Consider the following 26,171-nt stretch of genomic DNA (forward strand, 5'->3'; position numbering starts at 1 on the left):
CAGGACATGGTTGCTGTCCAAAGTTCCAAACAAACCATGCAGCTTTTGACATGGTCAATCACAATGTTCTCATTTCTCGTCTCTCCTCCATTGAAATCTCTGATCTAGCCTTCAGGTTCAGGTCATATCTCACTAATAGACAACAGTTTATCACACTTAATCCAAGCAAGTCCTCCATCTCTCCGGTCACATGTGGTGTCCTCCAGGGTTCTGTACTTGCACCCCTCCTTTTCTTAATCTACAGCCTACCTATTGGCCAGATAATCCATAGTCATGGCCTTAACTTTCATTGTTACGCCGATGATATTCAGTTGTATCTCAGCTCACATAAACAAACAGATTGTATTTCTGATTTAAAACTCTGGGTGCATGACAACTTTCTCAAGTTAAACTCTGATAAAACAGAAGTCCTACTGGTTAGCCCCAAATCCTCACATCTCAAATATCCCAATCTTTCCATTAGCACTGATGGCGTGCACACTGATGGCATGCCTGTTAAGCCCGCAACAGTGGTCAAAACTCTTGGCATACTATTTGACCCAGATCTCAATTTCAACTCACATTTTAAATGCCTCACCAAGCCTGCTTTCTTTCACCTCCGTAACACTGCACACCTTCACCCATTCCTGTCTAAAAATGATGCAATAACTCTGGTTCATGCTTTCATTATGTCCCGTACTGATTACTGTAAATCTCTCTTCATCGGCTTCCCTGCAAAGTCCCTTCAAAAATTACAGTCCATTCAAAACTCAGCAGCCAGAGGTCTCACTCACACAAAACACTCGGCCCGTATCACTCCATCCTCTCTCAGCTACACTGGTCACCGGTCCTGTCCCAGATAAAATCCAAAATACGGCTTCTCACCTTTAAAATCCTACATAACCAGGCTCCCCTCTACCTCAGTGAACTCCTGACCCCCGACTCTCCCTCTCGTTTCCTCAGATCCTCTTCCTGTAACTTACTTACTGTCCCATGCACCAGACTGTCCACCTTGGGAGGCAGGTGCTTCAGTGCCATGGCTTCCAACCTTCAAACATAATTTAAAGACTTTTCTTTTCCATGAATGCTTCTCTTCCTCCTCCTCTGTTTAGTTTAGCATTTTTTTCTCCCTGTAAAGTGACCTTGGGTCTGTGAAAGGCACTATGTAAATCTCATCTCATCTCATTATCTGTAGCCGCTTTATCCTGTTCTACAGGGTCGCAGGCGAGCTGGAGCCTATCCCAGCTGACTACGGGCGAAAGGCGGGGTTCACCCTGGACAAGTCGCCAGGTCATCACAGGGCTGACACATAGACACAGACAACCATTCACACTCACATTCACACCTACGCTCAATTTAGAGTCACCAGTTAACCTAACCTGCATGTCTTTGGACTGTGGGGGAAACCGGAGCACCCGGAGGAAACCCACGCGGACACGGGGAGAACATGCAAATTCCACACAGAAAGGCCCTCGCCGGCCCCGGGGCTCGAACCCAGACCTTCTTGCTGTGAGGTGACAGCGCTAACCACTACACCACCGTGCCGCCCTATGTAAATTATTATTATTATTATAGCTGCAAATGCAAATGCAACATGCAGCTGTAAATGCAACATTGTGTAAAAAAATTGTTTTGGGCAGTAACACCATTTCTACATCAACAATACAATGAAGAATGTGTCGTTCTTTAATTTAAAAATGCCATTGTTAGGAAATTACTGTGGTATAAGAGGAATAAAACACTGATACTCGAGTGGTTCTTGCTATTATAGGAAAATAATTAATTCTAGAATGGTACCACATCAGGCCACATCACACCACCTTGTTGTTTGATTATTTTACTATAACGCCACACCCTGCACTGTTTTATTGGTTTACTGGGAGATGACAGTGTTGGAGACCCATCCATGTGCGTTTGAGTCAGTGTACAGAACGTGTGTGTGTGTGTGTGTGTGTTGATGTGTGTTTAGAGATTCTGAGAAGCTTGTTTCTCAGTACAGTTTTATTCCCCTCAGATAAAAATTAGATTTGTTCGAGCACCAGCTCTGATTTATAAATACATCAAGAACTCATTCAGAGCTTTACAAACCCAAAACAAAAAAGGCAGCCACTAGTGATCAGTGCACATAAATGGGATGTGATGCAAAGTTTGACCTTTTAAAAAAAGGCGTGTGGAGCGAGTGCGTACAGAGAACATTAAACTGAGCTTAACAAAATCAATAGACTCTTGACATTTAACAGCCGAAACTTGGAGTTAAACACACATCCTGAAGCGTAGGAACCTGCCATCAGTCCAGCACACGCTCCCATTGTGTACCCACATTATGAGTCATGCGTAAAGTCAGTTTTCACTGAAAGTGCATTTGTATATGCGTGTGCGTGCGTATGTGTGTGTGTGTGTATGAGAGAGAGAGAGAGAGAGAGAGAGAGAGAGAGAGTGGGTCTGTGCGTGACTTCATGGTGTTAAGGGTCTCATTGTCTTTTGTGTGGCACACTACAAAAGCCCCTCGTGAGCATCCATCTTGCGTGGTAAGGAGATTTCTGTTCTCATGCCAAACCAAAACAATGAAATGACAGGCACAAAATGTATATACCAATATTACATTACAGGCATTTAGCAGACGCTCTTATCCAGAGTGACGTTCAACAGGGCCCTGACACACCCACAGCAGTGGGCAGCCCGGGGAGCTGGGGGTTAGGTGCCTCACTCAAGGGCACCTCAGCCATTCCTGCTGGTCCAGGGAATCGAACCAGTGACGTTTAGGCCATGGCTTACCCCAAGATATCACAGGTTGAAATACTTATTAATTATAGTACACACTAATTCCATAAAAGAAGGTGTGTGTGTGTGTGTGTCAAATCACATATTGAAATATCTGATCCAGCACATCAATGTTTCACTTGAACGAGAGTAAAATAACATGTGGAACACCAGGTACCGGTCATAACCTGCTTTATAGGTGTAAAGAAGCCATGGCCTAATGGTTAGAAAGGCAGCTTTGGGACCAAAAGGTTGCTGATTTCATTCCCTGGACCAGCAGGAATGGCTGAAGTGCCCTTGAGCGAGGCACCTAACCCCCCCCCCCCCCCGCTCCCCCGGCTGCTCTGGGTCCGGTGTACGTCACTCTGGATAACAGTGTCCACTAAATGCCTGTAATGTAAGGGGTGGAGCCATCAGAGGCTGCTGTGGTTTCCGATTTTCTAAATAACCAGTGCAGTGTGTAAGAATGTCATTACACCGCAGATGCCAGATATAAACACTTAAAAAGGTATTGCACTGGGTATTTTGGGTTTTAAAATGAGCATTTGTTCTTGTGGAGGCTTTTCTGGTGCACATCAGTGACGTGAGGTACCACACAGCGACCTGGGGTGGGTTTCCCAAAAGCATCCCAGCACAAAGATCGTCGATAAATGGTAGAGCGAGCAGCACAATGAACACTCTCTCTCCTAGTTAAGACGCTCTTAGTGTTAAGAGGCTTTTGGGAAACCCACTGCTGGTCTTTTAGGGTCCTTTTACAAGGTGCATGTGTGTAAGCTTTAAGAATATAGTCCGTAAAACATAATTTGAGAGAAACGTTTAGGAAAAGGGAACTATTTAGAGCATTTAGAGACACGTTTTTTCCAAATAACAGTGAAATATAAATGTGACCATCAGGCTGAGTCTTAAACGTCATTCCTACTTTCATTATTGTTTTTATTTCATGAAAATGAGTTCGGATGCTGCAATGCAAAATTATACACTTGTGAATTTCCCAGACAAATCCAACATTATTACTAAATTATGCAATCGTACATTTCAGGTGCAAGGTCGATTTTCCGCCAGTCAACTTCACATAGACTCTTGGACTGGGAAATATAAAAACCTCATCTATAACTGATCCACAACTATAACGAGCAACACTGACTTGCACAGCCGGAGGCCTCCAGCGCAGGTTCTTCAGAGGCGCAGGAGTGAAGTTGCCCGTTCCTGACGGCCTCTTCTTCAACCTGAGCACCACACTGTGCGGATTTTCCTTCATTTTGGACACGAGGTTCTTCAGGTGCCAGCCCACCTGAGACACAACACAACACCTGCTCTGAACAATCACAGAACAATCCCAATAAGAAAAGCTATTCAACAACTTTTTATCTAAAGTTCTTGAATTGTGCAGATCATCAATGATCAGAGTGATCAAAATAACACACAAATCAAGCAGGGTTTTTATTTTCATCTCCTCCATATACACTGTGACAGAATATTAAGGCAACAGAGTAGAATGCAAATAGAATACAAGGCAACTGGTTCCAGAAGATTTGCTTCTTTAGGTTTTGGAGCTAAAAGGCTCATGTGGCTCGTACAACCCCGATTCCAAAAAAGTTGGGACAAAGTACAAATTGTAAATAAAAACGGAATGCAATGATGTGGAAGTTTCAAAATTCCATATTTTATTCAGAATAGAACATAGAGGACATATCAAATGTTTAAACTGAGAAAATGTATCATTTAAAGAGAAAAATTAGGTGATTTTAAATTTCATGACAACAACACATCTCAAAAAAAAAGTTGGGACAAGGCCATGTTTCCCACTGTGAGACATCCCCTTTTCTCTTTACAACAGTCTGTAAACGTCTGGGGACTGAGGAGACAAGTTGCTCAAGTTTAGGGATAGGAATGTTAACCCATTCTTGTCTAATGTAGGATTCTAGTTGCTCAACTGTCTTAGGTCTTTTTTGTCGTATCTTCCGTTTTATGATGCACCAAATGTTTTCTATGGGTGAAAGATCTGGACTGCAGGCTGGCCAGTTCAGTACCCGGACCCTTCTTCTACACAGCCATGATGCTGTAATTGATGCAGTATGTGGTTTGGCATTGTCATGTTGGAAAATGCAAGGTCTTCCCTGAAAGAGACGTCGTCTGGATGGGAGCATATGTTGCTCTAGAACCTGGATATACCTTTCAGCATTGATGGTGTCTTTCCAGATGTGTAAGCTGCCCATGCCACACGCACTAATGCAACCCCATACCATCAGAGATGCAGGCTTCTGAACTGAGCGCTGATAACAACTCGGGTCGTCCTTCTCCTCTTTAGTCCGAATGACATGGCGTCCCTGATTTCCATAAAGAACTTCACATTTTGATTCGTCTGACCACAGAACAGTTTTCCACTTTGCCACAGTCCATTTTAAATGAGCCTTGGCCCAGAGAAGACGTCTGCGCTTCTGGATCGTGTTTAGATACGGCTTCTTCTTTGAACTATAGAGTTTTAGCTGGCAACGGCGGATGGCACGGTGAATTGTGTTCACAGATGATGTTCTCTGGAAATATTCCTGAGCCCATTTTGTGATTTCCAATACAGAAGCATGCCTGTATGTGCTGCAGTGCCGTCTAAGGGCCTGAAGATCACGGGCACCCAGTATGGTTTTCCGGCCTTGACCCTTACGCACAGAGATTCTTCCAGATTCTCTGAATCTTTTGATGATATTATGCACTGTAGATGATGATATGTTCAAACTCTTTGCAATTTTACACTGTCGAACTCCTTTCTGATATTGCTCCACTATTTGTCGGTGCAGAATTAGGGGGATTGGTGATCCTCTTCCCATCTTTACTTCTGAGAGCCGCTGCCACTCCAAGATGCTCTTTTTATACCCAGTCATGTTAATGACCTATTGCCAATTGACCTAACGAGTTGCAGTTTGGTCCTCCAGCTGTTCCTTTTTTGTACCTTTAACTTTTCCAGCCTCTTATTGCCCCTGTCCCAACTTTTTTGAGATGTGTTGCTGTCATGAAATTTCAAATGAGCCAATATTTGGCATGAAATTTCAAAATGTCTCACTTTCGACATTTGATATGTTGTCTATGTTCTATAGTGAATACAATATCAGTTTTTGAGATTTGTAAATTATTGCATTCCGTTTTCATTTACAATTTGTACTTTGTCCCAACTTTTTTGGAATTGGGGTTGTAAATAAAGGAAGTTGTTCAGAAGTGATTCAGATGATAATACACAGTCCTGTGCTAAAGTCTTAGGCACCCTATTTGGGGTTTTTTGTCATACAAACTTTGTTATGGATTTCTATTTTATGACTTCTACATTATCGAGTCAAAACATTACAAAAACATTTTAGAGTCCAAATGTTCAGGGTTGGGCAGCACGGTGGTGTAGTGGTTAGCGCTGTCGCCTCACAGCAAGAAGGTCCGGGTTTGAGCCCCGTGGCCGGCGAGGGCCTTTCTGTGTGGAGTTTGCATGTTCTCCCCGTGTCCGCGTGGGTTTCCTCCGGGTGCTCCGGTTTCCCCCACAGTCCAAAGACATGCAGGTTAGGTTAACTGGTGACTCTAAATTGAGCGTAGGTGTGAATGTGAGTGTGAATGGTTGTCTGTGTCTATGTGTCAGCCCTGTGATGACCTGGCGACTTGTCCAGGGTGAACCCCGCCTTTCGCCCGTAGTCAGCTGGGATAGGATCCAGCTCGCCTGCGACCCTGTAGAACAGGATAAAGCGGCTACAGATAATGAGATGAGATGAGATTTTTAAAAAGAATAGAAATTCTAATTTGGGGACATTTGTAGAACCAAGTGAGAAGTGAGGCTAGGGCTGATTTCTTTCTGGCCAAGACTGTAGATTCATGAAACCTATCAGTGATGTTTGTCATGTCAGGCGGTGTTTACACTGCCAGAAATAGGGGTACAGTAGGAGTCCATTTCTGTTCCCCAAGGTACAGTATACAACAGTGTGTCCCATAGGGCATGTTATTGGTTCTTACGGTAACTATGTGTACCTTTTTAAAAGGTATAGTAAGATACTTTATTTTCTGAGTATGTACTCAAAGTGAAATGTCTCCTAGATTTGATTTTCACTTTGGCTGATATTTAGTACAAAAAGACAGATGACAAAAGTATGTTTTTGAATGAAAAGGTTACCACTATTCCAGCATGTTTCGAATTTGGAGGAACCGTGACATTGGACACATATGAAACATTTTTTAAAAATCTGAAATCATGAACGCAGCTACCCATCTGCCTTTAAGCGTGTAATATTTCCCCCCATCATTCTTGTTATGCCATCGATGAGACACTGTGATATAACATCGCTCAATACTAATAGCTTTATTTCCAAAATATTATCAGATATTAGATTGTATCCCTCCTATCTAAAATCACAACCAGCTGTTAATATATTTAAAACTCTTCTGATGCATTTACAGTGCCCTCCACATTTATTGGCACCCCTTGTAAAGATTAATAAAAAGGGTTAAGAAAAAAAAATCCACCTTTTGGTGATGTAACTTCATCTCATACTGAAAAAAAAGTGAAAAATCCAACCTTTAATTGAAAAATTTATAAAGATTTACGTTAATTTCAATTAAATGTTGGATTTTTCTGTTTTTTTTCCACTGTGAGATGAAGCTACTTCACCAAAAGGTGGATTTTTTTCCCTAACCCTTTTTACTAATCTTTACAAGGGGTGCCAATATATGTGATGATTTAGACATACAGTTTGTAAAGATGGTAAAATTAGGTGTGCTAAGATTCTGTTACTTATAAGCTACGTTAACCTTCTAACTCCACTGCAAAAATAAAAACCAAGAGTCATGAGGAGAGGACACGTCCCCCTGGTCCCTACATGAAAGCCCGCTCCAAATTTTCCAAAGTTGAATTGGTTGTCATGAAAATACGGAAAAAAATAAAAATCACAGAAATCACAAAATCTCAAAAGGCACAACTCCTCTAGTCACTTAAAACAGCTGAGGTTTCATGAAAAAATTCCTAATAGTTTGAGTTGTGCTCCAGAAACTAAAATGTTTACAGATGGACAGAGTGATAGCTGTATCCCTGCACATTATATGCCGGAGGATAAAAAAAGAAGCTTTGGATACCAAAAATCAACTTAATTTGAGGTAACAATGAAAACAGTGTTATTTTGAACCAAACTGTTCCTTTAATCCTTTTATCACCATGATAATTTTGTGAAATTTTGGTTTTATCAGGATTATCTTATTAATTCCAAGTGCTACACATTTTCTTTCTTGCACCTCCTTCTTTTGATCAGCATGAGAACTTCTGAGTGACTGACCACTGTCTGCTGGTTGACCTGCACCACTTCGTCACCGGCGTGGATGCGTTGAGTTCTGTCTGCTGGAGACTGCACACAGAGAACGAGGCTTGGGATAAGATTCACATGCAGCTTGAAGGCAATTTAAAAAAAAAAGACTGAAGTGTTGAAGGAAGAACGTCACTGCCAGGAGGAAACAGCTGTTTTGAGATGGAAGAGTTTCACTCACATTTTCTGTGGTTCCAGTGATCACATGCAGCCCATCATATGTGGACTTGATGTACATCCCCTGTGAAAAAGCACACAGTTAGAACAATGTTCTCTGTAATACATCAAAGGTGTGTTTTTCGTCAGAAGACACCTACTAGCCCCTCTTCTGGTTTGACGTCAGCGATGTGGACCTCCTCCAGACAGGTAGTGCGGCTCTTCAAGGGGTCAAAGGTCGTCCTCCTGGTCGCCTCACAGACTCCAGTTAAAACTCGAGCCTGAGAGGAACAGCCATCTTTATCATAAATCATGGAAATGAAGAAATGTAGGCTGCCACCTTAAAGCATACGCTACCGTTCAAAAGTTTGGGGTCACCCAGACAATTTTGTGTTTTCCATGAAAAGTCACACTTTTATTTCCCACCATAAGTTGTAAAATGAATAGAAAATATAGTCAAGACATTTTTCTGGCCATTTTGAGCATTTAATCGACCCCACAAATGTGATGCTCCAGAAACTCAATCTGCTCAAAGGAAGGTCAGTTTTATAGCTTCTCTAAAGAGCTCAACTGTTTTCAGCTGTGCTAACATGATTGTACAAGGGTTTTCTAATCATCCATTAGCCTTCTGAGGCAATGAGCAAACACATTGTACCATTAGAACACTGGAGTGAGAGTTGCTGGAAATGGGCCTCTATACACCTATGGAGATATTGCACCAAAAACCACACATTTGCAGCTAGAATAGTCATTTACCACATTAGCAATGTATAGAGTGGATTTCTGATTAGTTTAAAGTGATCTGCATTGAAAAGAACAGTGCTTTTCTTTCAAAAATAAGGACATTTCAAAGTGACCCCAAACTTTTGAACGGTAGTGTATTACAAGGGTTAAATTTCTATGAACACATGCTATGTTCAATTCGAGTCATCTTCCCATTTTTACAAGAAGATTCTTGTTCACCATGTTTGAAGTTGACATTTTGTGACTCACTGGTAATGTTTCTCAAACTGGAAGAGCACAAGTTTGGTTTTGTGTTTGATGCTAAGTGTTAAAACTTAGTGTAATATGGAGTTGTTGTTTTGTCATTTAACACATCTGAAAAAAAAAAGATATTCGGCCAGAGTTGGGCTGACCTGGCAAGTCTGGCTAATGATATTAGCTCTACTAATTCACTAGATAGAAGCCTATAGCATAAGCCAACTGAAATAGCTTTCCAACTTTTTTTTTCTTTAAGGCTTTTAAATTTTGTATAAGCCTGTGCCATTAGTAATGTTCTCCTGCCCTAGCAAAATCTATGGTCACAAGCCACGGCTGAGACACATTGTTAAAAGAAGGTGACACTGCTTTGTTCGGCTCCATGGGACCCTACAACTAGGGCTCGTCCAAACAATAGTCTGCAATTCTCTGCCTTTCTGGATCTATTTAAACATGCACAATCAGTCAGACATGGATAAATAATGTGGACCTGGAATTCCTGGAATGTCGGGTGGGATCAAAGGTTATCCATGGTGGGAAAGTTAAGCTAAACCTGAATTAAAAGTTGTGTCCATCGAGGACATGAGGGACCTCAGAGGCTAAGTTATGTAACACAGGATACCCAGGCACAAGCGTGAGGAAAACATCCTATTTCTGTGCTGATTAAACAATAGAGCCAGAAGCACCTTCATGTTCAACTCCACCTTTTCAAGAACGCAGGATCATTCTTTTAATATGGATCAGCAATGAGTTATACAGTGTACTCTACAGATGTGATGGATAGAGACTGGGCTGAAAAACACACGATTGAGTATCCCTTTAAAAAGGAAGAGATATTCTACTCACCACTTCCAGTATCTTCTCCTCCATTTCATACACAGCACAGTCCTGGAATTAAAGACAGAATTCGTAATGAACCTCGACGTCACTGTGTAGTTCCCACATAAGGGAAATGAGGAAAGATAAACACAAACAAATTACCAAAAGTAAACAGATGGACACCAGCATCTCTCAAGTGCACTGAGAGGTGCAATAGTTGATTTATTATTATTATTTTTTTAATTCCTGACTTGTACAAATAACTTGGAAGGTATGTCAAAGTCCCTCCCATGCCAGGATCTGGTCTAACCAGGCAGTCTCCCATCCCAGTAATAACCAGTCTTCTGAGGCACACTGGACGGCACCAATCTCCATTTCTATACCCCTCGGCCTCTCACCCATTACATAGCAAGGATTTCAGTAGGGGGCGGGTCCTCTGGTAACCGCGAGAGTTTGACTCCCTATTCGCATCTGTATTGTGGTGTGCCTCACCAGATGGTAGCAGGTACCATTTTTATAGTCTTTGGTATGACCCAACCACAATGTCAGGGTGCAGGCACTTACAGATGTATATGCAGGGAAGCACAAGGAAGCAAACTGAAGACATAGCCAAATCGCAAAACTAGAAGAGTAGTCAAAGGCAGGCAAGGGTCGGTTGATCGGTAAACAGAGCAATATAGAACAGACTAGAGATGTAGTGGGAAATAGCAATAGCGAGGGTTAAAGAAACAGGAAAGCAGGCAGAACAGATAAAGCTTGGTATGGCCAGGTAAACTCAGAACAATACTTCGCAGTGAGAGAGGGGTTTAAGTAGCATGGCTGATTAGACGTGAATGAGAGACAGCTGACTTCAATAAGCCAGTGACAGGGTGCGCTGTGCTTCTTGGGCATTGTAGGTCTGAGAAGCCATGTTTGTAGTTTGGTTAGAGCTATCGCTCTCAACGCCATTACTGACACACAAGTAGAACTCGCAACCTCCTGGTTGCGAGGCGAACATGCTAACCACTAGGCAAGCTTGAGATTGGAAGATATTTGTTTTATTTGTTTTATTTTATTTGGATCCCCATTAGCTGATGCCAAAGACATCAGCTATTCTTCCTGGGGTCCACACACAACATATAACACACAAGAAATCAACATACAAAGCAACAGATAAAAAAAAAAAAACATCAGCACCCAAAACAGACATCAACACCAGACAAATAGAATTACAAAAAAAAAAGAAAAACATTGTATGTAGAACATAAAAAAAATCCAATGGTTTAAAACCCATTTGGAAATCTGATCTCCAGTCTGGAACGCTTGTCTGTGTTTGGATGCGCCTCCTGTCAGTCATTTTATAGACACTACACAAGACACCTAAGATCTTGGTGGCAGAGCTTCATGAATATGGGCAGGAATCATTCAAATACTGAATCCATCTAACCATGAAAAAAGATCTTTAAAAAGGCTAATCTTACCTATTGCACCTTTAAAGCTTTACGATATACAATATGTATCCAAATATTGAGACTTTGGAATTATAATGTCCAGCTGGCAATGTTATAAATATGTTCCTTTTATGAAATCATTACATGCTTGCATTGTTTGGAAAACAGCTGTCTAGAGCTAAGTTTCCCAAAAGCCTCTTAACGCTAAGAGCATCTTAACTAGGAGTTCATTGTTCATTGTGCTGCTCGCTCTACCATTTAACATATTTGTGCTATGATGCTTTTGGGAAACCTTGGCACAGGTTAGTTGCAGTGTTTAGAGAGTTTAGAGCAGGGAAATAATTTGAAGTTTCAGTAGGATACATATTTATGGTTCAATGCAATATCACAATGTTTGGTACATCATGTTGTTTGCTTATAACTTCCCATTTTCAAACAGGATTACGCTGTGTGCCATATCCCAATGCAGCAATGTTTTATTAGGGAAACTACTAAAATATTTTATAAAATCAACTTGCTCAAAATATTGCCCTAAAAAGTAGGGAAAACTGCGTTAAAAATATTGTTGCATATACACTATATGGCCAAAAGTTTATGGACACCTGGCCATCACATCCATATGTGCAATAACCTCGACTCTTCTGGGAAGTCTTTCCACTAGATTTTTTTTTTTTCGCATGGACATGGAGATGTGCATTAATGCGATCAGGCACTGATGTTGAGCGAGGAAGCCTGGGGTGCAGTCAGTGTTCCAGTTCATCCCAAAGGTGTTCAGTGGCATTGAGGTCTGTGCATTGTGCTTCTGTGCTGGCCACTCAAGTTCTTCCACACCAACCTTGGCAAACCATGTCTTCATAAACTTTGTGCACAGGAGCACTGTGATGCTGGAACAGGTTTGGGCCTCTTAGTTCCAGTGAAGGGAAACTGTAATGCTACAGCATGCAAAGATAATATTCTATTATACAATTGTGCAATCACAACATTGTGGCAATGGTTTCGAAAAGGGTGTGATGGCCATGCGTCCAGAAACTTTCGTCCATACAGTGCATGTAGTGTATTTTATCTTGTGAGGTTGTCATGTTAAAGACTATTTGAGATGTCCTTGTGTATACAGTGTGTATAGAGAGAGGGCAGGCTGCAGACCTTCTGCACAGTCGTAGTGAGCTCCAAACACAGCTGGATGATCCTGTTCTTGATGGAAGTGAAGTCACTGATGCCTGTCAGAGGCGTCCTGACAGAGGAGAGAACAGAAAGGTAATCAGTACCAAAGAGGAGCGTTCCTGCTTCAGCAGTGCACTGTCGATGTGTGTGTGTGTGATAGAATAATATTTATAACAGAATATCTGGATTATGTTAAACACAGCTAAGGAGGCTTGGTCTCTGTACTCGTCAACCTCAGTGATAGATGTGTGACCTCTGCATCCACAGACATGGCCTCTGAGCCTATAAATCTAATTAGAGAGGCTTTGCCCAGTGCCACTATAAAGGAGACGTGACCTCTACATTTATCATTTGTGTCAGTCACAGTTAAGTCAGTGTGACCATTGCATCTGTCAACAGCAATAAAAGAGAATCAGTTCAGAATTCAGCTCTTCATTCTTCTTTGTTACCTTTTCAACATTTTCTTTCTAGTGACAAAATTATCTGCACCATTAGAACTACAAGTGAATCTTAGGCATGCACACACCAGACAGTGCATGCCTAAATATCAGAATATTTATTCTATCCACATTCACTGGATATGAGCAATCACACGCTCTGATTGGCTACTCTATTACTAGGATATCAGTTCATATACCGTGAGTAGAGAAAAACAAAATGGCGGAGTGTGTTACTGAACCAACCGAGGACGAAATAAAAACTCTACTTGAAAACAAAACCCCCCAAAATACAAAAAAAAAAAGTAACAAATTATGGAATAAAAGTATTTGATGGTAAGAATGTATATTTTTTATTTTTCAAGAATTATTATTATCGCATTTTCCACAAATTGCTCCTGTCATTTCACCGGTTTGTTTACATTCTCATCAGAAATGATTTTGTCTGACATTTTGTATAAAGTTTTTATTTATTGAATTTGCTAAAAATAAAAAAACTCTCTTTCTCAAAATGCAGTGAATGTGGATAGAATAAAACAGTTATTCCACTCAATCTCATCGTACATGGATTACAGACAACTCGGTGCTACGCACTTTGTTGCCTGTTAGGTCATGTACGACTCGATTTCATGGAATAACTGTTAAGTATTTCTCACATACCTGTCCAGCCAGGCCAGCATGCCCTTGGCTGCTCCTATCAGCTCCACTACTGCTGTCAGGAACTCGTTGGGTGGTTTGTTTGAAGCGCTGCTGTCTTGCGATGGGCTTCTCCTTCTCTCTGAAGCACAGTTGTGCAAGTTATTAGATGCTGCTCTCATCCGGCCAACCAGCGTCTTCAGATTTTCAGTCTCCACCCCGTAGTTCTGTAAAAAGTACATCCATTCTTACAGTAAGATCAAACATATTAAGACTAATAATTGCATAATCTTCTCACTATCGCATACCAGACTTATCAGTGTCTGAATTCTTTCTTTCATGAGATTCCTTTGAGCACTCAAGTGCACATTAGCAGAATAAAGCAAACACAGAGGCTGGTTAATAACGCGGTGAGACAGCAGAGTCAGTTGCAAGATATTCACATGACCTTCAACCTAAAAAAAATCTCAACCAGCTTAAATCACATGACTTTTAAAAATATTCCTCTCCTTCGGTGATGGACTTTGCATCAACTTAAAAGGATGCTGGGAAAATGCAACAAAAATGCAAAGTGTATTGTATTACCATACATTACAAGAAGCAGTATGTAAGAAATAAACCCAAAAGCCATGCTGTCATGGGAAAATAATCAGTTACGGGTTGGTGTGATGCAACACGTTTACCACCCTGAATTTGATTTGTTAAGTGTTTTATTCCTCTTAAAATATAAATTGTCGACAGTTAAATGTTTTATTTATTAAAACAGATAACATATTTTTATCCATTTATAGCTACATGTAATGGTGTAGAATGTGTCATTTCTGAAATACTGTCATAGGTGCTGTTAAAAAAAATTAATCAACACCTTCTGATCAATCAAATTCGACACTGTAGAACTTCATACACACAAGTTATTAAATAGAATAAAGCTTCTGCTGTTGTGGAACCAATAATAGTATGTCTATTATTATTGGATCCACTATATTTTATTTCCTTATTTAATCAATGACCAACATTTTACTACATTTCCTGAATAAGGTGGTTCATGGAACTGGGCCATTTGCTTTTGAGGGTTTAAGAATTTTAGGAAAAGCCGTGAAATATGTTTGTTGAAATCATACTTGGAAGCAGAAGTAAAAACAAGGAACAGCTGTTCAGTACAATACCGCTGATAAAATCTGAGCCTGGGCTCCAGCGTGTGAATTCCTAATCAGCATTCTCATGGAAAGCAATTTCAAATGAAATCTACTGTATCTCAATGATTCAGTCAAGAACAGGCAACAAGCAGGGATGTATTCAGAATAATTAATGCTGACTGATTCACGAATCACACTAATGAATGTGTAGTAAACAAAAATAAATAAAGGACCAATTTAAATCTCATTCTATCCTCAGCATGCCAGGAATTTCAGGGCTGATAGACAGCAAGAAAGAAATCAGCACCTGGCAGAGAACAGGGAGAGAAAACAACAACTTTGGCCGTTATTCAGGAAGATTCCAGAGTAAAGCAAAACACACGGAATAAGGCCTGTCTGCAGCAGCACTTACATGGAACGGCATTCTTACATGGAAATGTCTCTGAATCCATGCAGTGAAACAAGAGCATAAATGAGAGTCCATATATGAATGTCTTTAAGTAGCAAGAGAGCTGTTGACATTCATATATGTGCATTAATTTCCACAGATTTTGTTAGCCAGCTAGTTAACCTAATGCTAGCCATTAAAATAACTTAAAAAGGATTTCCATGAGAAGTCATACCCACATATGTTAATATATATTCTATAGACACGAGTGCTTTAGTGGGAAATACGCCACTCGTATTTTTCGTCCAAGCTCCATCCGGGACATGGAGAACCAAAACCGGGACATAAATCTCTATCTGTCACTCGTGAGGAAATCAATGAACTGTTTTGATAAATTTGGGGACTTTTTGTTTGTGAATGTGTCGACATAATAAAAATAAAATCACACGTTGGCTTGAAGATATGAAGTTTATCTTCTCGTGTTGAAAAACTCACATTTTTCATCCAAAATGCATCGCAGATCTGAGAGACATATTTAAATAATGTTGTCTGGCTTTTTGTCATGGTCTATCAGATATATTCCATTCAGCTACTTGTCTTCGACTCATTCAGTACATAATGGATGAATGGAATATATCTGACAAACCACAAAAAAAACAGCCAATATCCATCCATCCATTATCTGTAGCTGCTTATCCTGTTCTACAGGGTCGCAGGCAAGCTGGAGCCTATCCCAGCTGACTATGGGCAAGAGGTGGGGTACACCCTGGACAAGTCACCAGGTCATCACAGGGCTACAGCCAATATTATTATTATTATTATACATACACACTCTCTTCATATCAGCATTCTCGAAGACCAACACTAGTTTACCTGCAACTTGGTGCTGTTAGTGTGGCAGTCCAGTTACCTTCCAGCCGGTGTAGCATTAGTGCAGGCCAATGCTAGCATAGTCAAGCCGAATATTATTATTTTCCCTGTGCAATTTACTTAGTTACTTTTAAAATCAACATTGACAACTCAAAATCTTCCGTTTTTAACAATGCAAACCTGGCAGCCATATTTGTTTACAAATTGTCACTGTCACTCTCTAACATGGACGTTTTATGTCTCCGAAGTTTGAGATTGTGTTGTCTTGATAACATGCAAGATTATAACAATATTGCACGCTCATTCTCCATTGGAGAGAGTGGCGTAATACACGGAGGATAAGCGATATGATAACAATATCGCATGCTATCAATAAACCCGCTAGAAGGGAATAGAACACGTTTCTATTCCATGGAAAAAGTGTCCTGTATGTATAATAATTCCCAATATGTCAAAATTTAAATTCTTTTGATTAACTTGCATATTTTTGTGTGGATGTATCCATATAATATAAAGAGCATTACATGGTGGTGCAAAGATATGAAGTTTATCTTCTCGTGCTGAAAATACACTACCGTTCAAAAGTTTGGGGTCACCCAGACAATTTTGTGTTTTCCATGAAAAGTCACACTTTTATTTCCCACCATAAGTTGTAAAATGAATAGAAAATATAGTCGAGACATTTTTCTGGCCATTTTGAGCATTTAATCGACCCCACAAATGTGATGCTCCAGAAACTCAATCTGCTCAAAGGAAGGTCAGTTTTATAGCTTCTCTAAAGAGCTCAACTGTTTTCAGCTGTGCTAACATGATTGTACAAGGGTTTTCTAATCATCCATTAGCCTTCTGAGGCAATGAGCAAACACATTGTACCATTAGAACACTGGAGTGAGAGTTGCTGGAAATGGGCCTCTATACACCTATGGAGATATTGCACCAAAAACCAGACATTTGCAGCTAGAATAGTCATTTACCACATTAGCAATGTATAGAGTGGATTTCTGATTAGTTTAAAGTGATCTGCATTGAAAAGAACAGTGCTTTTCTTTCAAAAATAAGGACATTTCAAAGTGACCCCAAACTTTTGAACGGTAGTGTATTTTCACTCCTTCGCGTCGCTCATTTGTGAATATGTTCACCACTCAAAGGTAAACTTCATATCTTTGCACAACTGTGTAATATCCTCTATAACTTTCATCACTTCCACTATCTAGCTAGTAAAAGCATGCGAATCTGACAGGATTCCATGGGAAATCATATCCACAAATAGGAATAACACTCACTACTACAATTAGACAACTAGTTCAAGTATGCTAGCCTAGCTGACAGTCACATCCACAGATGTTTATCATATTCACTGCTGCCACTAGCTAGCTAATTAAAGTGAGCTAACCTGACAGGACTTTTGAGAGGTTTTTTTTTTTTTTTAAGTCTTTTTCAATGAATGTTCAATATCTTCACTAATAAGGCTAGTCAGGTTTTTAAAATAAGTTAACTTTAATAATATTAATTGCTACCATGCTAACATGACAGAATTCCATGGGAAATTATATCCACATATGGTAGCCTAATAATATTCACTGCTAACACTAACTAGATAGTTAAAATATGCTAACCTAACAGGATTTCCATGAGAAATCATATCCATATGTGCTAATGACATTCACTGTTAGAATTAGATAACTAGCTCAAACATGCCAACCTGGCTGACTCATATCCACAGATGTTTATAATATTCACTGCTACCATTAGCTAGCTAATTAAAGTGAGTTAACTTGACGGGACTTTTCTGAGTGTTTTGTGAGTCTTTTTCAATAAATGTTCATTATCTTCATCATAAGACTCGTCAGGTGGCTAAAATAACTTGACAGAGTAAAAAACAAAACTTCATGAGTGTAGAAAAACTGTGGACAGACCTTTCACCCCACAGCACTCAGAGAAATTATATCTAATAATTGTACTTGAGCAGCTTGTGTACAACTGAGATACATGACACTCATCTGTTTTAACTTTTCCACACTAAAGCATGTTATTCTCATCTCATCTCATTATCTGTAGCCGCTTTATCCTTCTACAGGGTCGCAGGCGAGCTGGATCCTATCCCAGCTGACTACGGGCGAAAGGCGGGGTTCACCCTGGACAAGTCGCCAGGTCATCACAGGGCTGACACATAGACACAGACAACCATTCACACTCACATTCACACCTACGCTCAATTTAGAGTCACCAGTTAACCTAACCTGCATGTCTTTGGACTGTGGGGGAAACCGGAGCACCCGGAGGAAACCCACGCGGACACGGGGAGAACATGCAAACTCCGCACAGAAACGCCCTCGCCGGCCCCGGGGCTCGAACCCAGGACTTTCTTGCTGTGAGGCGACAGCGCTAACCACTACACCACCGTGCCGCCCTAAGCATGTTATTACTGTAAATATTCAAGTGTGTAATTATCACGCAGTGCAAAGTGTATTATAAACCTGCTTTCTTCACTGATGGACTACTTGTCTTCAGATGAAACTGGATATTCGTTTCTAGACACTTACACAGAGGATATTACACGATTGCGTGAAGATATGAAGTTTCTCTTCAAGTGGTGAACATATTCACGAGTGAGTGAAGTGCAGGAGCGAAAATATTTTCAACACAAGAAGATAAACTTCATTTCTTCGCGCCACTGTGTAATGTTCTTTATATTATATGGACACAGCCACAAAAAATACACAACTTAATCATCTCATCTCATCTCATTATCTCAAGCCGCTTTATCCTGTTCTACAGGGTCGCAGGCGAGCTGGATCCTATCCCAGCTGACTACGGGCGAAAGGCGGGGTTCACCCTGGACAAGTCGCCAGGTCATCACAGGGCTGACACATAGACACAGACAACCATTCACACTCACATTCACACCTACGCTCAATTTAGAGTCACCAGTTAACCTAACCTGCATGTCTTTGGACTGTGGGGGAAACCGGAGCACCCGGAGGAAACCCACGCGGACACGGGGAGAACATGCAAACTCCACACAGAAAGGCCCTCGCCGGCCACGGGGCTCGAACCCGGACCTTCTTGCTGTGAGGCGACACCGCTAACCACTACACCACCGTGCCGCCACAACTTAATCAAAAGAATTTTAATTTTGAACCAATTCTCTATTTTGACAACGCACATCAAGTCAGCGGAAAAACACCGGGAGTGATGTCATAGGACTGAAATATCAGGAATTGTTATACATACAGGACACTTTTTCCATGGAATAAAAATGTGTTCTACTCACTTCTAGCGGGTTTATTGATAGCATGAAATATTGTTATCATATCACTTATCCTCCGTATATTACACCACTCTTCCCAATGGAGAATGACCGTGCAATATTGTTATAATATTGCATGTTGTCAAGACAACACAACGTCACACATCGGCGCTCATGCGAAGATCCAATTACAAAACTTTTCTGCTGCGCATGCACAGAACCATTTCTTTGTCGGCCAGGAGAGAGAGAAGACGAGGCTAATCTAGTGCTACCGCTAGGATTAGCTATGCTATAATTAAGCACTAAATAAATAAACTGAAAACTGAAACTGAAGATGCACTGAACACCTGAAAAGCTACCAAAACTTCATTAGATATTCTTCACACATATTTTCAAGAGAAAAGCATACCAACAGACATAGAAAAACTGGAAAAGAGACACATCGGAGACATAAAACTTCCATGTTAGCGAGTGACTGTGACAATTTGTAAACAAACATGGCTGCCAGGTTTGCTTCGTTAAAAGTGGAAGATTTTGAGACAATTTTGGCTGCCAGGTTGCTCTGTTGTGGGTAGCTGTCAATGTTGATTTGAAAAGTAACTAAGTAAATTACACAGGGAAAATAATAATAATAATAATAATAATAATAATAATAATAATAATAATAATAAGACACCAAGTCATTATTTTGAGACACTAAGTAATAATTATAAAATTTTTAACAGTCAGTGCATTACTTCATTTAAGATAAAAACAACATAAATTATTCCTCAATTAGTTTAAAACATAAAAAAAAAAAATTACAAAACCTCAGCTCTGACAGAAAGTAATCTAAAATCGTCCACTGTTTCTTTGGTTGTTTTCCGAAATAGTGTTCTTGATCCTCTAATACATAAATGTACTGATTTCATAATAATAATAATAATAATAATAATAATAATAATATTTGGGTTAACCACGTTAGCATTGGCCTTTGCTAACACTGCACCAGCTGGAAGGTGACGTCACTGCCGCATTAACAGCACCGAGTCATGGGTAAGTTAGCACTGGCCTTCGAGAATACTGATATGAAGAGAGTGTGTATGTATAATAATAATAATAATAATAATGATGTCTGACTTTTTTTCGTGGTCTATCAGATATATTTCATTCAGCTCCTTGTCTTTGACGTGTTCAGTATCATGCTCGCTGAATGGAATATATCTGATAGACCACAGAAAAAAGCAAAACAATATTATTTAAATATGTCACTCAGATCCGTGATGTATTTCGTATGAAAAATGCGAGTTTTTCAACATGAGAAGATAAACTTCATATCTTCAAGCCAACGTATGATTTTCTTTTTATTATATCGACACATTCACAAACAAAAAGTCCCCAAATTTATCAAAACAATTCATCGATTTCCTCTCGAGTGACAGATAGAGATTTATGTCCCGGTTTCGGTTCTCCATGTCCCGGATGGAGCTCGGATGAAAAATACCAGTGGCGTATTTCACACTAAAACACTCGTGTCTATGTAATATATACAATTATTGCATTTGAATTTCTTTGACAGTTCATTACATCAGTCTCTCTCTCTCTCTCTCTCTCTCTTTTTACCACAATAACCCATTTGCTTAATACTGCTACTGGAAGCAAACAGTTTTTAATTTTGCATTCATTTCTCCTTTCCTATTAATGTGAATTAGCTCTTTTTTTTATCAGTCACATATTGTTTGCAGGGCGGCACGGTGGTGTAGTGGTTAGCGCTGTCGCCTCACAGCAAGAAGGTCCTGGGTTCGAGCCCTGTGGCCGGCGAGGGCCTTTCTGTGTGGAGTTTGCATGTTCTCCCCGTGTCCGCGTGGGTTTCCTCCGGGTGCTCCGGTTTCCCCCACAGTCCAAAGACATGCAGGTTAGGTTAACTGGTGACTCTAAATTGAGCGTAGGTGTGAATGTGAGTGTGAATGGTTGTCTGTGTCTATGTGTCAGCCCTGTGATGACCTGGCGACTTGTCCAGGGTGAACCCCGCCTTTCACCCGTAGTCAGCTGGGATAGGATCCAGCTTGCCTGCGACCCTGTAGAAGGATAAAGCGGCTACAGTTAATGAGATGAGATGAGATGAGATATTGTTTGCATTCTTCTGACTCCTGCTTTACACTGTTACAAAAATAGTGATGATTGGTGACTATAGGAGGGTCTTGGTTCTTGGTTTACACAATGCAATGAGGATGTCACCTGGACCTTCAAGACCACCTGCCTTTCCAAAAGATACCAGCAGCATCATTTCGTCAGACTCAGAAGATCAAATGTCTCCTCTAACATAACACGACATGTTACATTTTACAGAGAATGTCTGGAAGGGAACTTGCAACATCTTGGTCATGCAAGACCATACAACGTAGAACACATACTGGGGTCATTCTTCCTTCCATGAAGGACACTTTCTTGCAGAAGCGCTGCACAGTTCTGCTGAACTTTTGCATGTTATGACACCAAGCTCATCCCAGTGATGCTCTGTTTGTTCTGTGCATTTACTTTGTACTGTCAACCATCTCTGCTTTATGTAATCCTATCTACGACTGTGTATTGTGTGTCACTGATCCACACAATGTAATAAAATTCACTAAATGTCACTGATAAAATTGTACATAAAACATGGAGGGAATGAGACGGTCACAGATTTACACAGTCTTTTATTCACAATTTGTTTCATCAAGCTAATCTTTCAATTTTTATCTGTGCTCCTATTATTTCTGTTTTTCTGTCTCAGAATTTCTTTATTTTTTAAAAATAGTATATCAGTTTTTGAAGTTGCATAAAATTACGTTCAATTTGTAAACCGTAATTTAAATTTGTATGTAATGCTTTTAAGCTGGATTCAATTTAAAATTGAATATTTTATTCATTCAGTTTTTGCATTTATACAGTGCCGCATCCTAACACTTAGGAAACACAAACATGCGCAGATTATTTATTTGTTTGTTTGTTTGTTTGTTCATTTGTTTATTTTACATATGCTACCTCAATTTCTGCACATTAACAGTAAAAGCTACTGGTTGGCCCTGGTGTGCTAATTGTCTTTGCACAGTCTTTGTTGTTTGCACTTTATGTTGTGTATAGTTTACTGACGGCAATGTCTGCATTCGCTGCACTTTTGCACTTTATGTTGTATTTGTAGATTTGCAGTCCTGCGATGTTTGTTTAATGGAGCCCCATGGTCCTGGAGAAACGTTTTTTCATTTTAACTGTGTACTGTACCAACTGTATATGGTTGAAATTACAAAAAAAAAAAAACTTGACATTGACCTTGAGATTAATTTGCTGTAATTTAGCTGATCAACCGTTGGGGAAAAAGTAAAAATCAATTCAAATTTACAAACTTGAAATCCAATTCCTAGTTGCACAAACATGAGTTTATAGTTGCCTGATTTGATCATCACCATTGTTTACATGTTTTAAATTTCTGATTGGAAAATGTATTATCACTTCAGCTTTAGTAAAAATTTAAAACAGAACAAAAAAATGATATCTAATTTTCATAAGACTCAGCTCTGAAAGATTTATCAGTGTTTGAGTGAATGGAATGACAGACGTGTGGATCTGAGAATGTGTCTCTCAACACACTGGCAAAAGACAGAAAAGAGATCAAATACAGTGCCTTGAAAAAGTATTCATACCCCTTGAACTTTTTCACATTTTTCCACCTTACAGCCACGAACTTAAAAGTTTTTTATTGAGATTTTATGTGATAGACCAACACAGAGTAGCACAGAATTGTGAAGTGAAACGAAAATGATAAATGGTCTTCAAAATTTTAAACAAATAAAAATCTGAAAAATGTGATGTGCATTAGTATTCAGCCCCCCTGCATCAATACTTTGTAGAGCCACCTTTTGCTGCAATTACAGCTGCGAGTCTTTTGTGGTATGTCTCTACCAGCTTTGCACGTCTAGACACTGAAATTTTTGCCCATTCTTCTTTGCAAAATAGCTCAAGCTCAGCCAGATTGGATGGAGAGCGTCTGTGAACAGCAATTTTCAAGTCTTGCCACAGATGCTCAATGGGATTTAGGTCTGGACTTTGACTGGGCCATTCTAACACATGAATATTCTTTGATCTAAACCATTCCATTGTAGCTCTGGCTGTATGTTTAGGGTCATTGTCTTGCTGGAAGGTGAATCTCCTTCCCAGTCTCAAGTCTTTTGCAGCCTCCAACAGGTTTTCTTCCAGGATTGCCCTGTATTTAACTCCATCCATCTTCCCATCAACTCTGACCAGCTTCCCTGTCCCTGCTGAAGAAAAGCATCCCCATAGCATGATGCTGCCACCACCATGTTTCACAGTGGGGATGGTGTGTGCAGGGTGATGAGCAGTGTTAGTTTTCCGCCACACATAGCGCTTTGCATTTAGGCCAAAAAGTTCAACTTTGGTCTCATCTGACCAAAGCACCTTCTTCCACATGTTTGCTGTGTCCCCTACATGGCTTCTGGCAAACTGCAAACGGGACTTCTTATGCCTGTCTTTCAACAATGGCTTTCTTCTTGCCACTCTTCCAAAAAGGCCAGATTTGTGGAGTGTATGACTTATAGTTGTCCTGTGCACAGATTCTCCCACCTGAGCTGTGGATTTCTGCAGCTCCTCCAGAGTGATCATGGGCCTCTTGGCTGCTTCTCTGACCAGTGCTCTCCTTGCTCGCTCTGTCAGTTTAGGTGGACGGCCATGTCTTGGTAGGTTTGCAGTTGTGCCATACTTTTTCCATTTTTGAATGATGGATTGAACAGTGCTTTTTGAGATGTTCAGAGCTTGGGATATTTTTTTATAACCTAACCCTGCTTTAAACTTCTCCAGAACTTTATCCCTGACCTGTCTGGTGTGTTCTTTGGTCTTCATGATGCTGTTTGTTCTTCAGTGTTCTCTAACAAACCACTGAGGCCTTCACAGAACAAGTGTATTTATGCTGAGAGTAAATTACACACAGTAGGACTCTATTAACTAATTAGATGACTTCTGAAGGCAATTGATTGCACTGGATTGTATTTAGAGGTATCAGAGTACCGGGGGCTGAATACTAATGCACACCACATTTTTCAGATTTTTATTTGTTTAAAATTTTGAAGACCATTTATCATTTTCGTTTCACTTCACAATTATGTGCTACTCTGTGTTGGTCTATCACATAAAATCTCAATAAAAAAACTTTTAAGTTCATGGTTGTAAGGTGGAAAATGTGAAAAAGTTCAAGGGGTATGAATACTTTTTCAAGGCACTGTATTCTGCTATGTTGGTTTGGGGAAAGAATCTCTCTCTCTCTTACACATGCCACAAAAAAGAGATGAGTACCAACTAAGAGTACTATCAATCTAAAACCCTGTTGGGGAGGGAATAAGACCCAAGACAACAATATATTTTTTTAAAATAACAAAGTGCTAATTTAAGTATATCATGAAGAGGTAGGTCTTTAGTTGCTTGAAGACAGCCAGTCACTAAGCTGTTCGTACATCTAGAAGAAGTTCATTCCACCATCTAGTCGCCAGATCAGAGAAGAGTCTTGATGCATGCCTTCCTTGTACCCTGACAGATGGTGGGTCCATTGAGCAGCGCTCCAGGATAAGTGGGAGCATGGTGCAGAGCAGGGTGTGATAAATGCTTTGAGGTCGTTGGGTGTGGGATTGTTTGTGCTTTTGTTAGCAAGCATCAGTGTTTTAAATCTGATGTGAGCAACTACAGGAAGGGCAACTACAGGAACTCCAATGGCGTGGTGTAGAAGAACTTTGAGAAGGTCAAAAACAGGTTGTGCAGTTAAATTCTGGATCAGTTGCAGAGGTCGAATGGTGCTCAGAGGCAGATCTGCTAGGAGCAAGTTGCACTCATCTAGTCTCGGAATGACAAGGGACTGAACAAACACCTGAGTGGTCTCTGTGGATAGAAATGGAGGGATCCTTCTGATGTTGTAAAGGAGAAATCAGCATGAGCATGTCAGTTGAGCAGTGTTAGAAGAGAAGGACAGCTAATTGTCCATGATTGCGAGCAGTGACAGAAGGTGAGATCTGAGAGTTGCCAGGGAGATCACAAGACCCGGAAATAAGGATGCATCATAAGGGATGAACAGCAGCTCAGTTTTGCTGGGATTAAGTCTCACCTGATGAGCTGCCAGACAGGTGAGGTGATGATATGTTCAGTGTCAACCACATAGAAGTGATATTAAGACCCAGGTGAGGATATGACCTCATCAAAAGATCGGATATAGAGGAAGAACAGAAGAGGACCAAGGACTGAGCCTTGTGGGACACCAGTGGAGCAAACCATTGTCATGCTGTGCCATGAATTCCAAGACTGATGAGGATGGACAAGAGTCTTATACTTGACTGTGTCAAAAGGTCAAGGTGGAAGAGGACTAATGACAGTCTGGCTGATCTAGCAGCATGGATATTCTCAATTACGGCCACAAGGGCAGTTTCTATGGAATGTTCCACTTTGAAGCTAGACAGGTTAAGGTCTTGGAGGTTATTCTGGGTGAGACAGGGACAGCTGGTTGTAGACAGTGCATTCAAGATTTTTAAAAAGAAATGAGAGAAGTGATACCGGTCGGTTGTCTAAGCAGCTGGCTATTTAGCATACAAGTATGCTAAATGGCTATTTAGCATACTTGTAATGAGTAACTTTTTTTGTTTCTTGTTTACTTCCTGTTTTCCTTACTCTGGCTACTGCTGTCCCCTGACTTCTATTGTCTGTGCGGAGCTTCACATGTTCTCCCCGTGTCAGGTTTCCTCTAGGTTCTCCTACAAACATGCTGGTAGGTGGACTGGCTACACAAAAGTACCCCTTGGTAAGAATAAGTATGCATATAGTGTCCTGCAATAAAGTAGCATCC

The 26,171-nt window shown here is 40.4% G+C and overlaps 1 protein-coding gene across 1 annotated transcript in view; it reads right to left on the minus strand.

Moving 5' to 3' along the window:
• LOC132882657 (CNK3/IPCEF1 fusion protein-like) overlaps nt 1-26,171 on the minus strand; it is a 137,301-nt gene that overhangs the window by 72,557 nt on the left and 38,573 nt on the right. Inside the window, exons 3-9 of the mRNA XM_060915740.1 lie at nt 13,699-13,901; nt 12,584-12,671; nt 10,038-10,079; nt 8,375-8,494; nt 8,239-8,298; nt 8,031-8,099; nt 3,884-4,030 (exon numbers count right to left, since the gene is read on the minus strand). Coding sequence (XP_060771723.1) covers nt 3,884-4,030; nt 8,031-8,099; nt 8,239-8,298; nt 8,375-8,494; nt 10,038-10,079; nt 12,584-12,671; nt 13,699-13,901 — 729 coding nt within the window. The remainder of the gene's footprint in view (nt 1-3,883; nt 4,031-8,030; nt 8,100-8,238; nt 8,299-8,374; nt 8,495-10,037; nt 10,080-12,583; nt 12,672-13,698; nt 13,902-26,171) is intronic.

This window comes from Neoarius graeffei, chromosome 3 (genome assembly GCF_027579695.1).
Source record: "Neoarius graeffei isolate fNeoGra1 chromosome 3, fNeoGra1.pri, whole genome shotgun sequence".
Taxonomy (NCBI): Eukaryota; Metazoa; Chordata; class Actinopteri; order Siluriformes; family Ariidae; genus Neoarius; species Neoarius graeffei.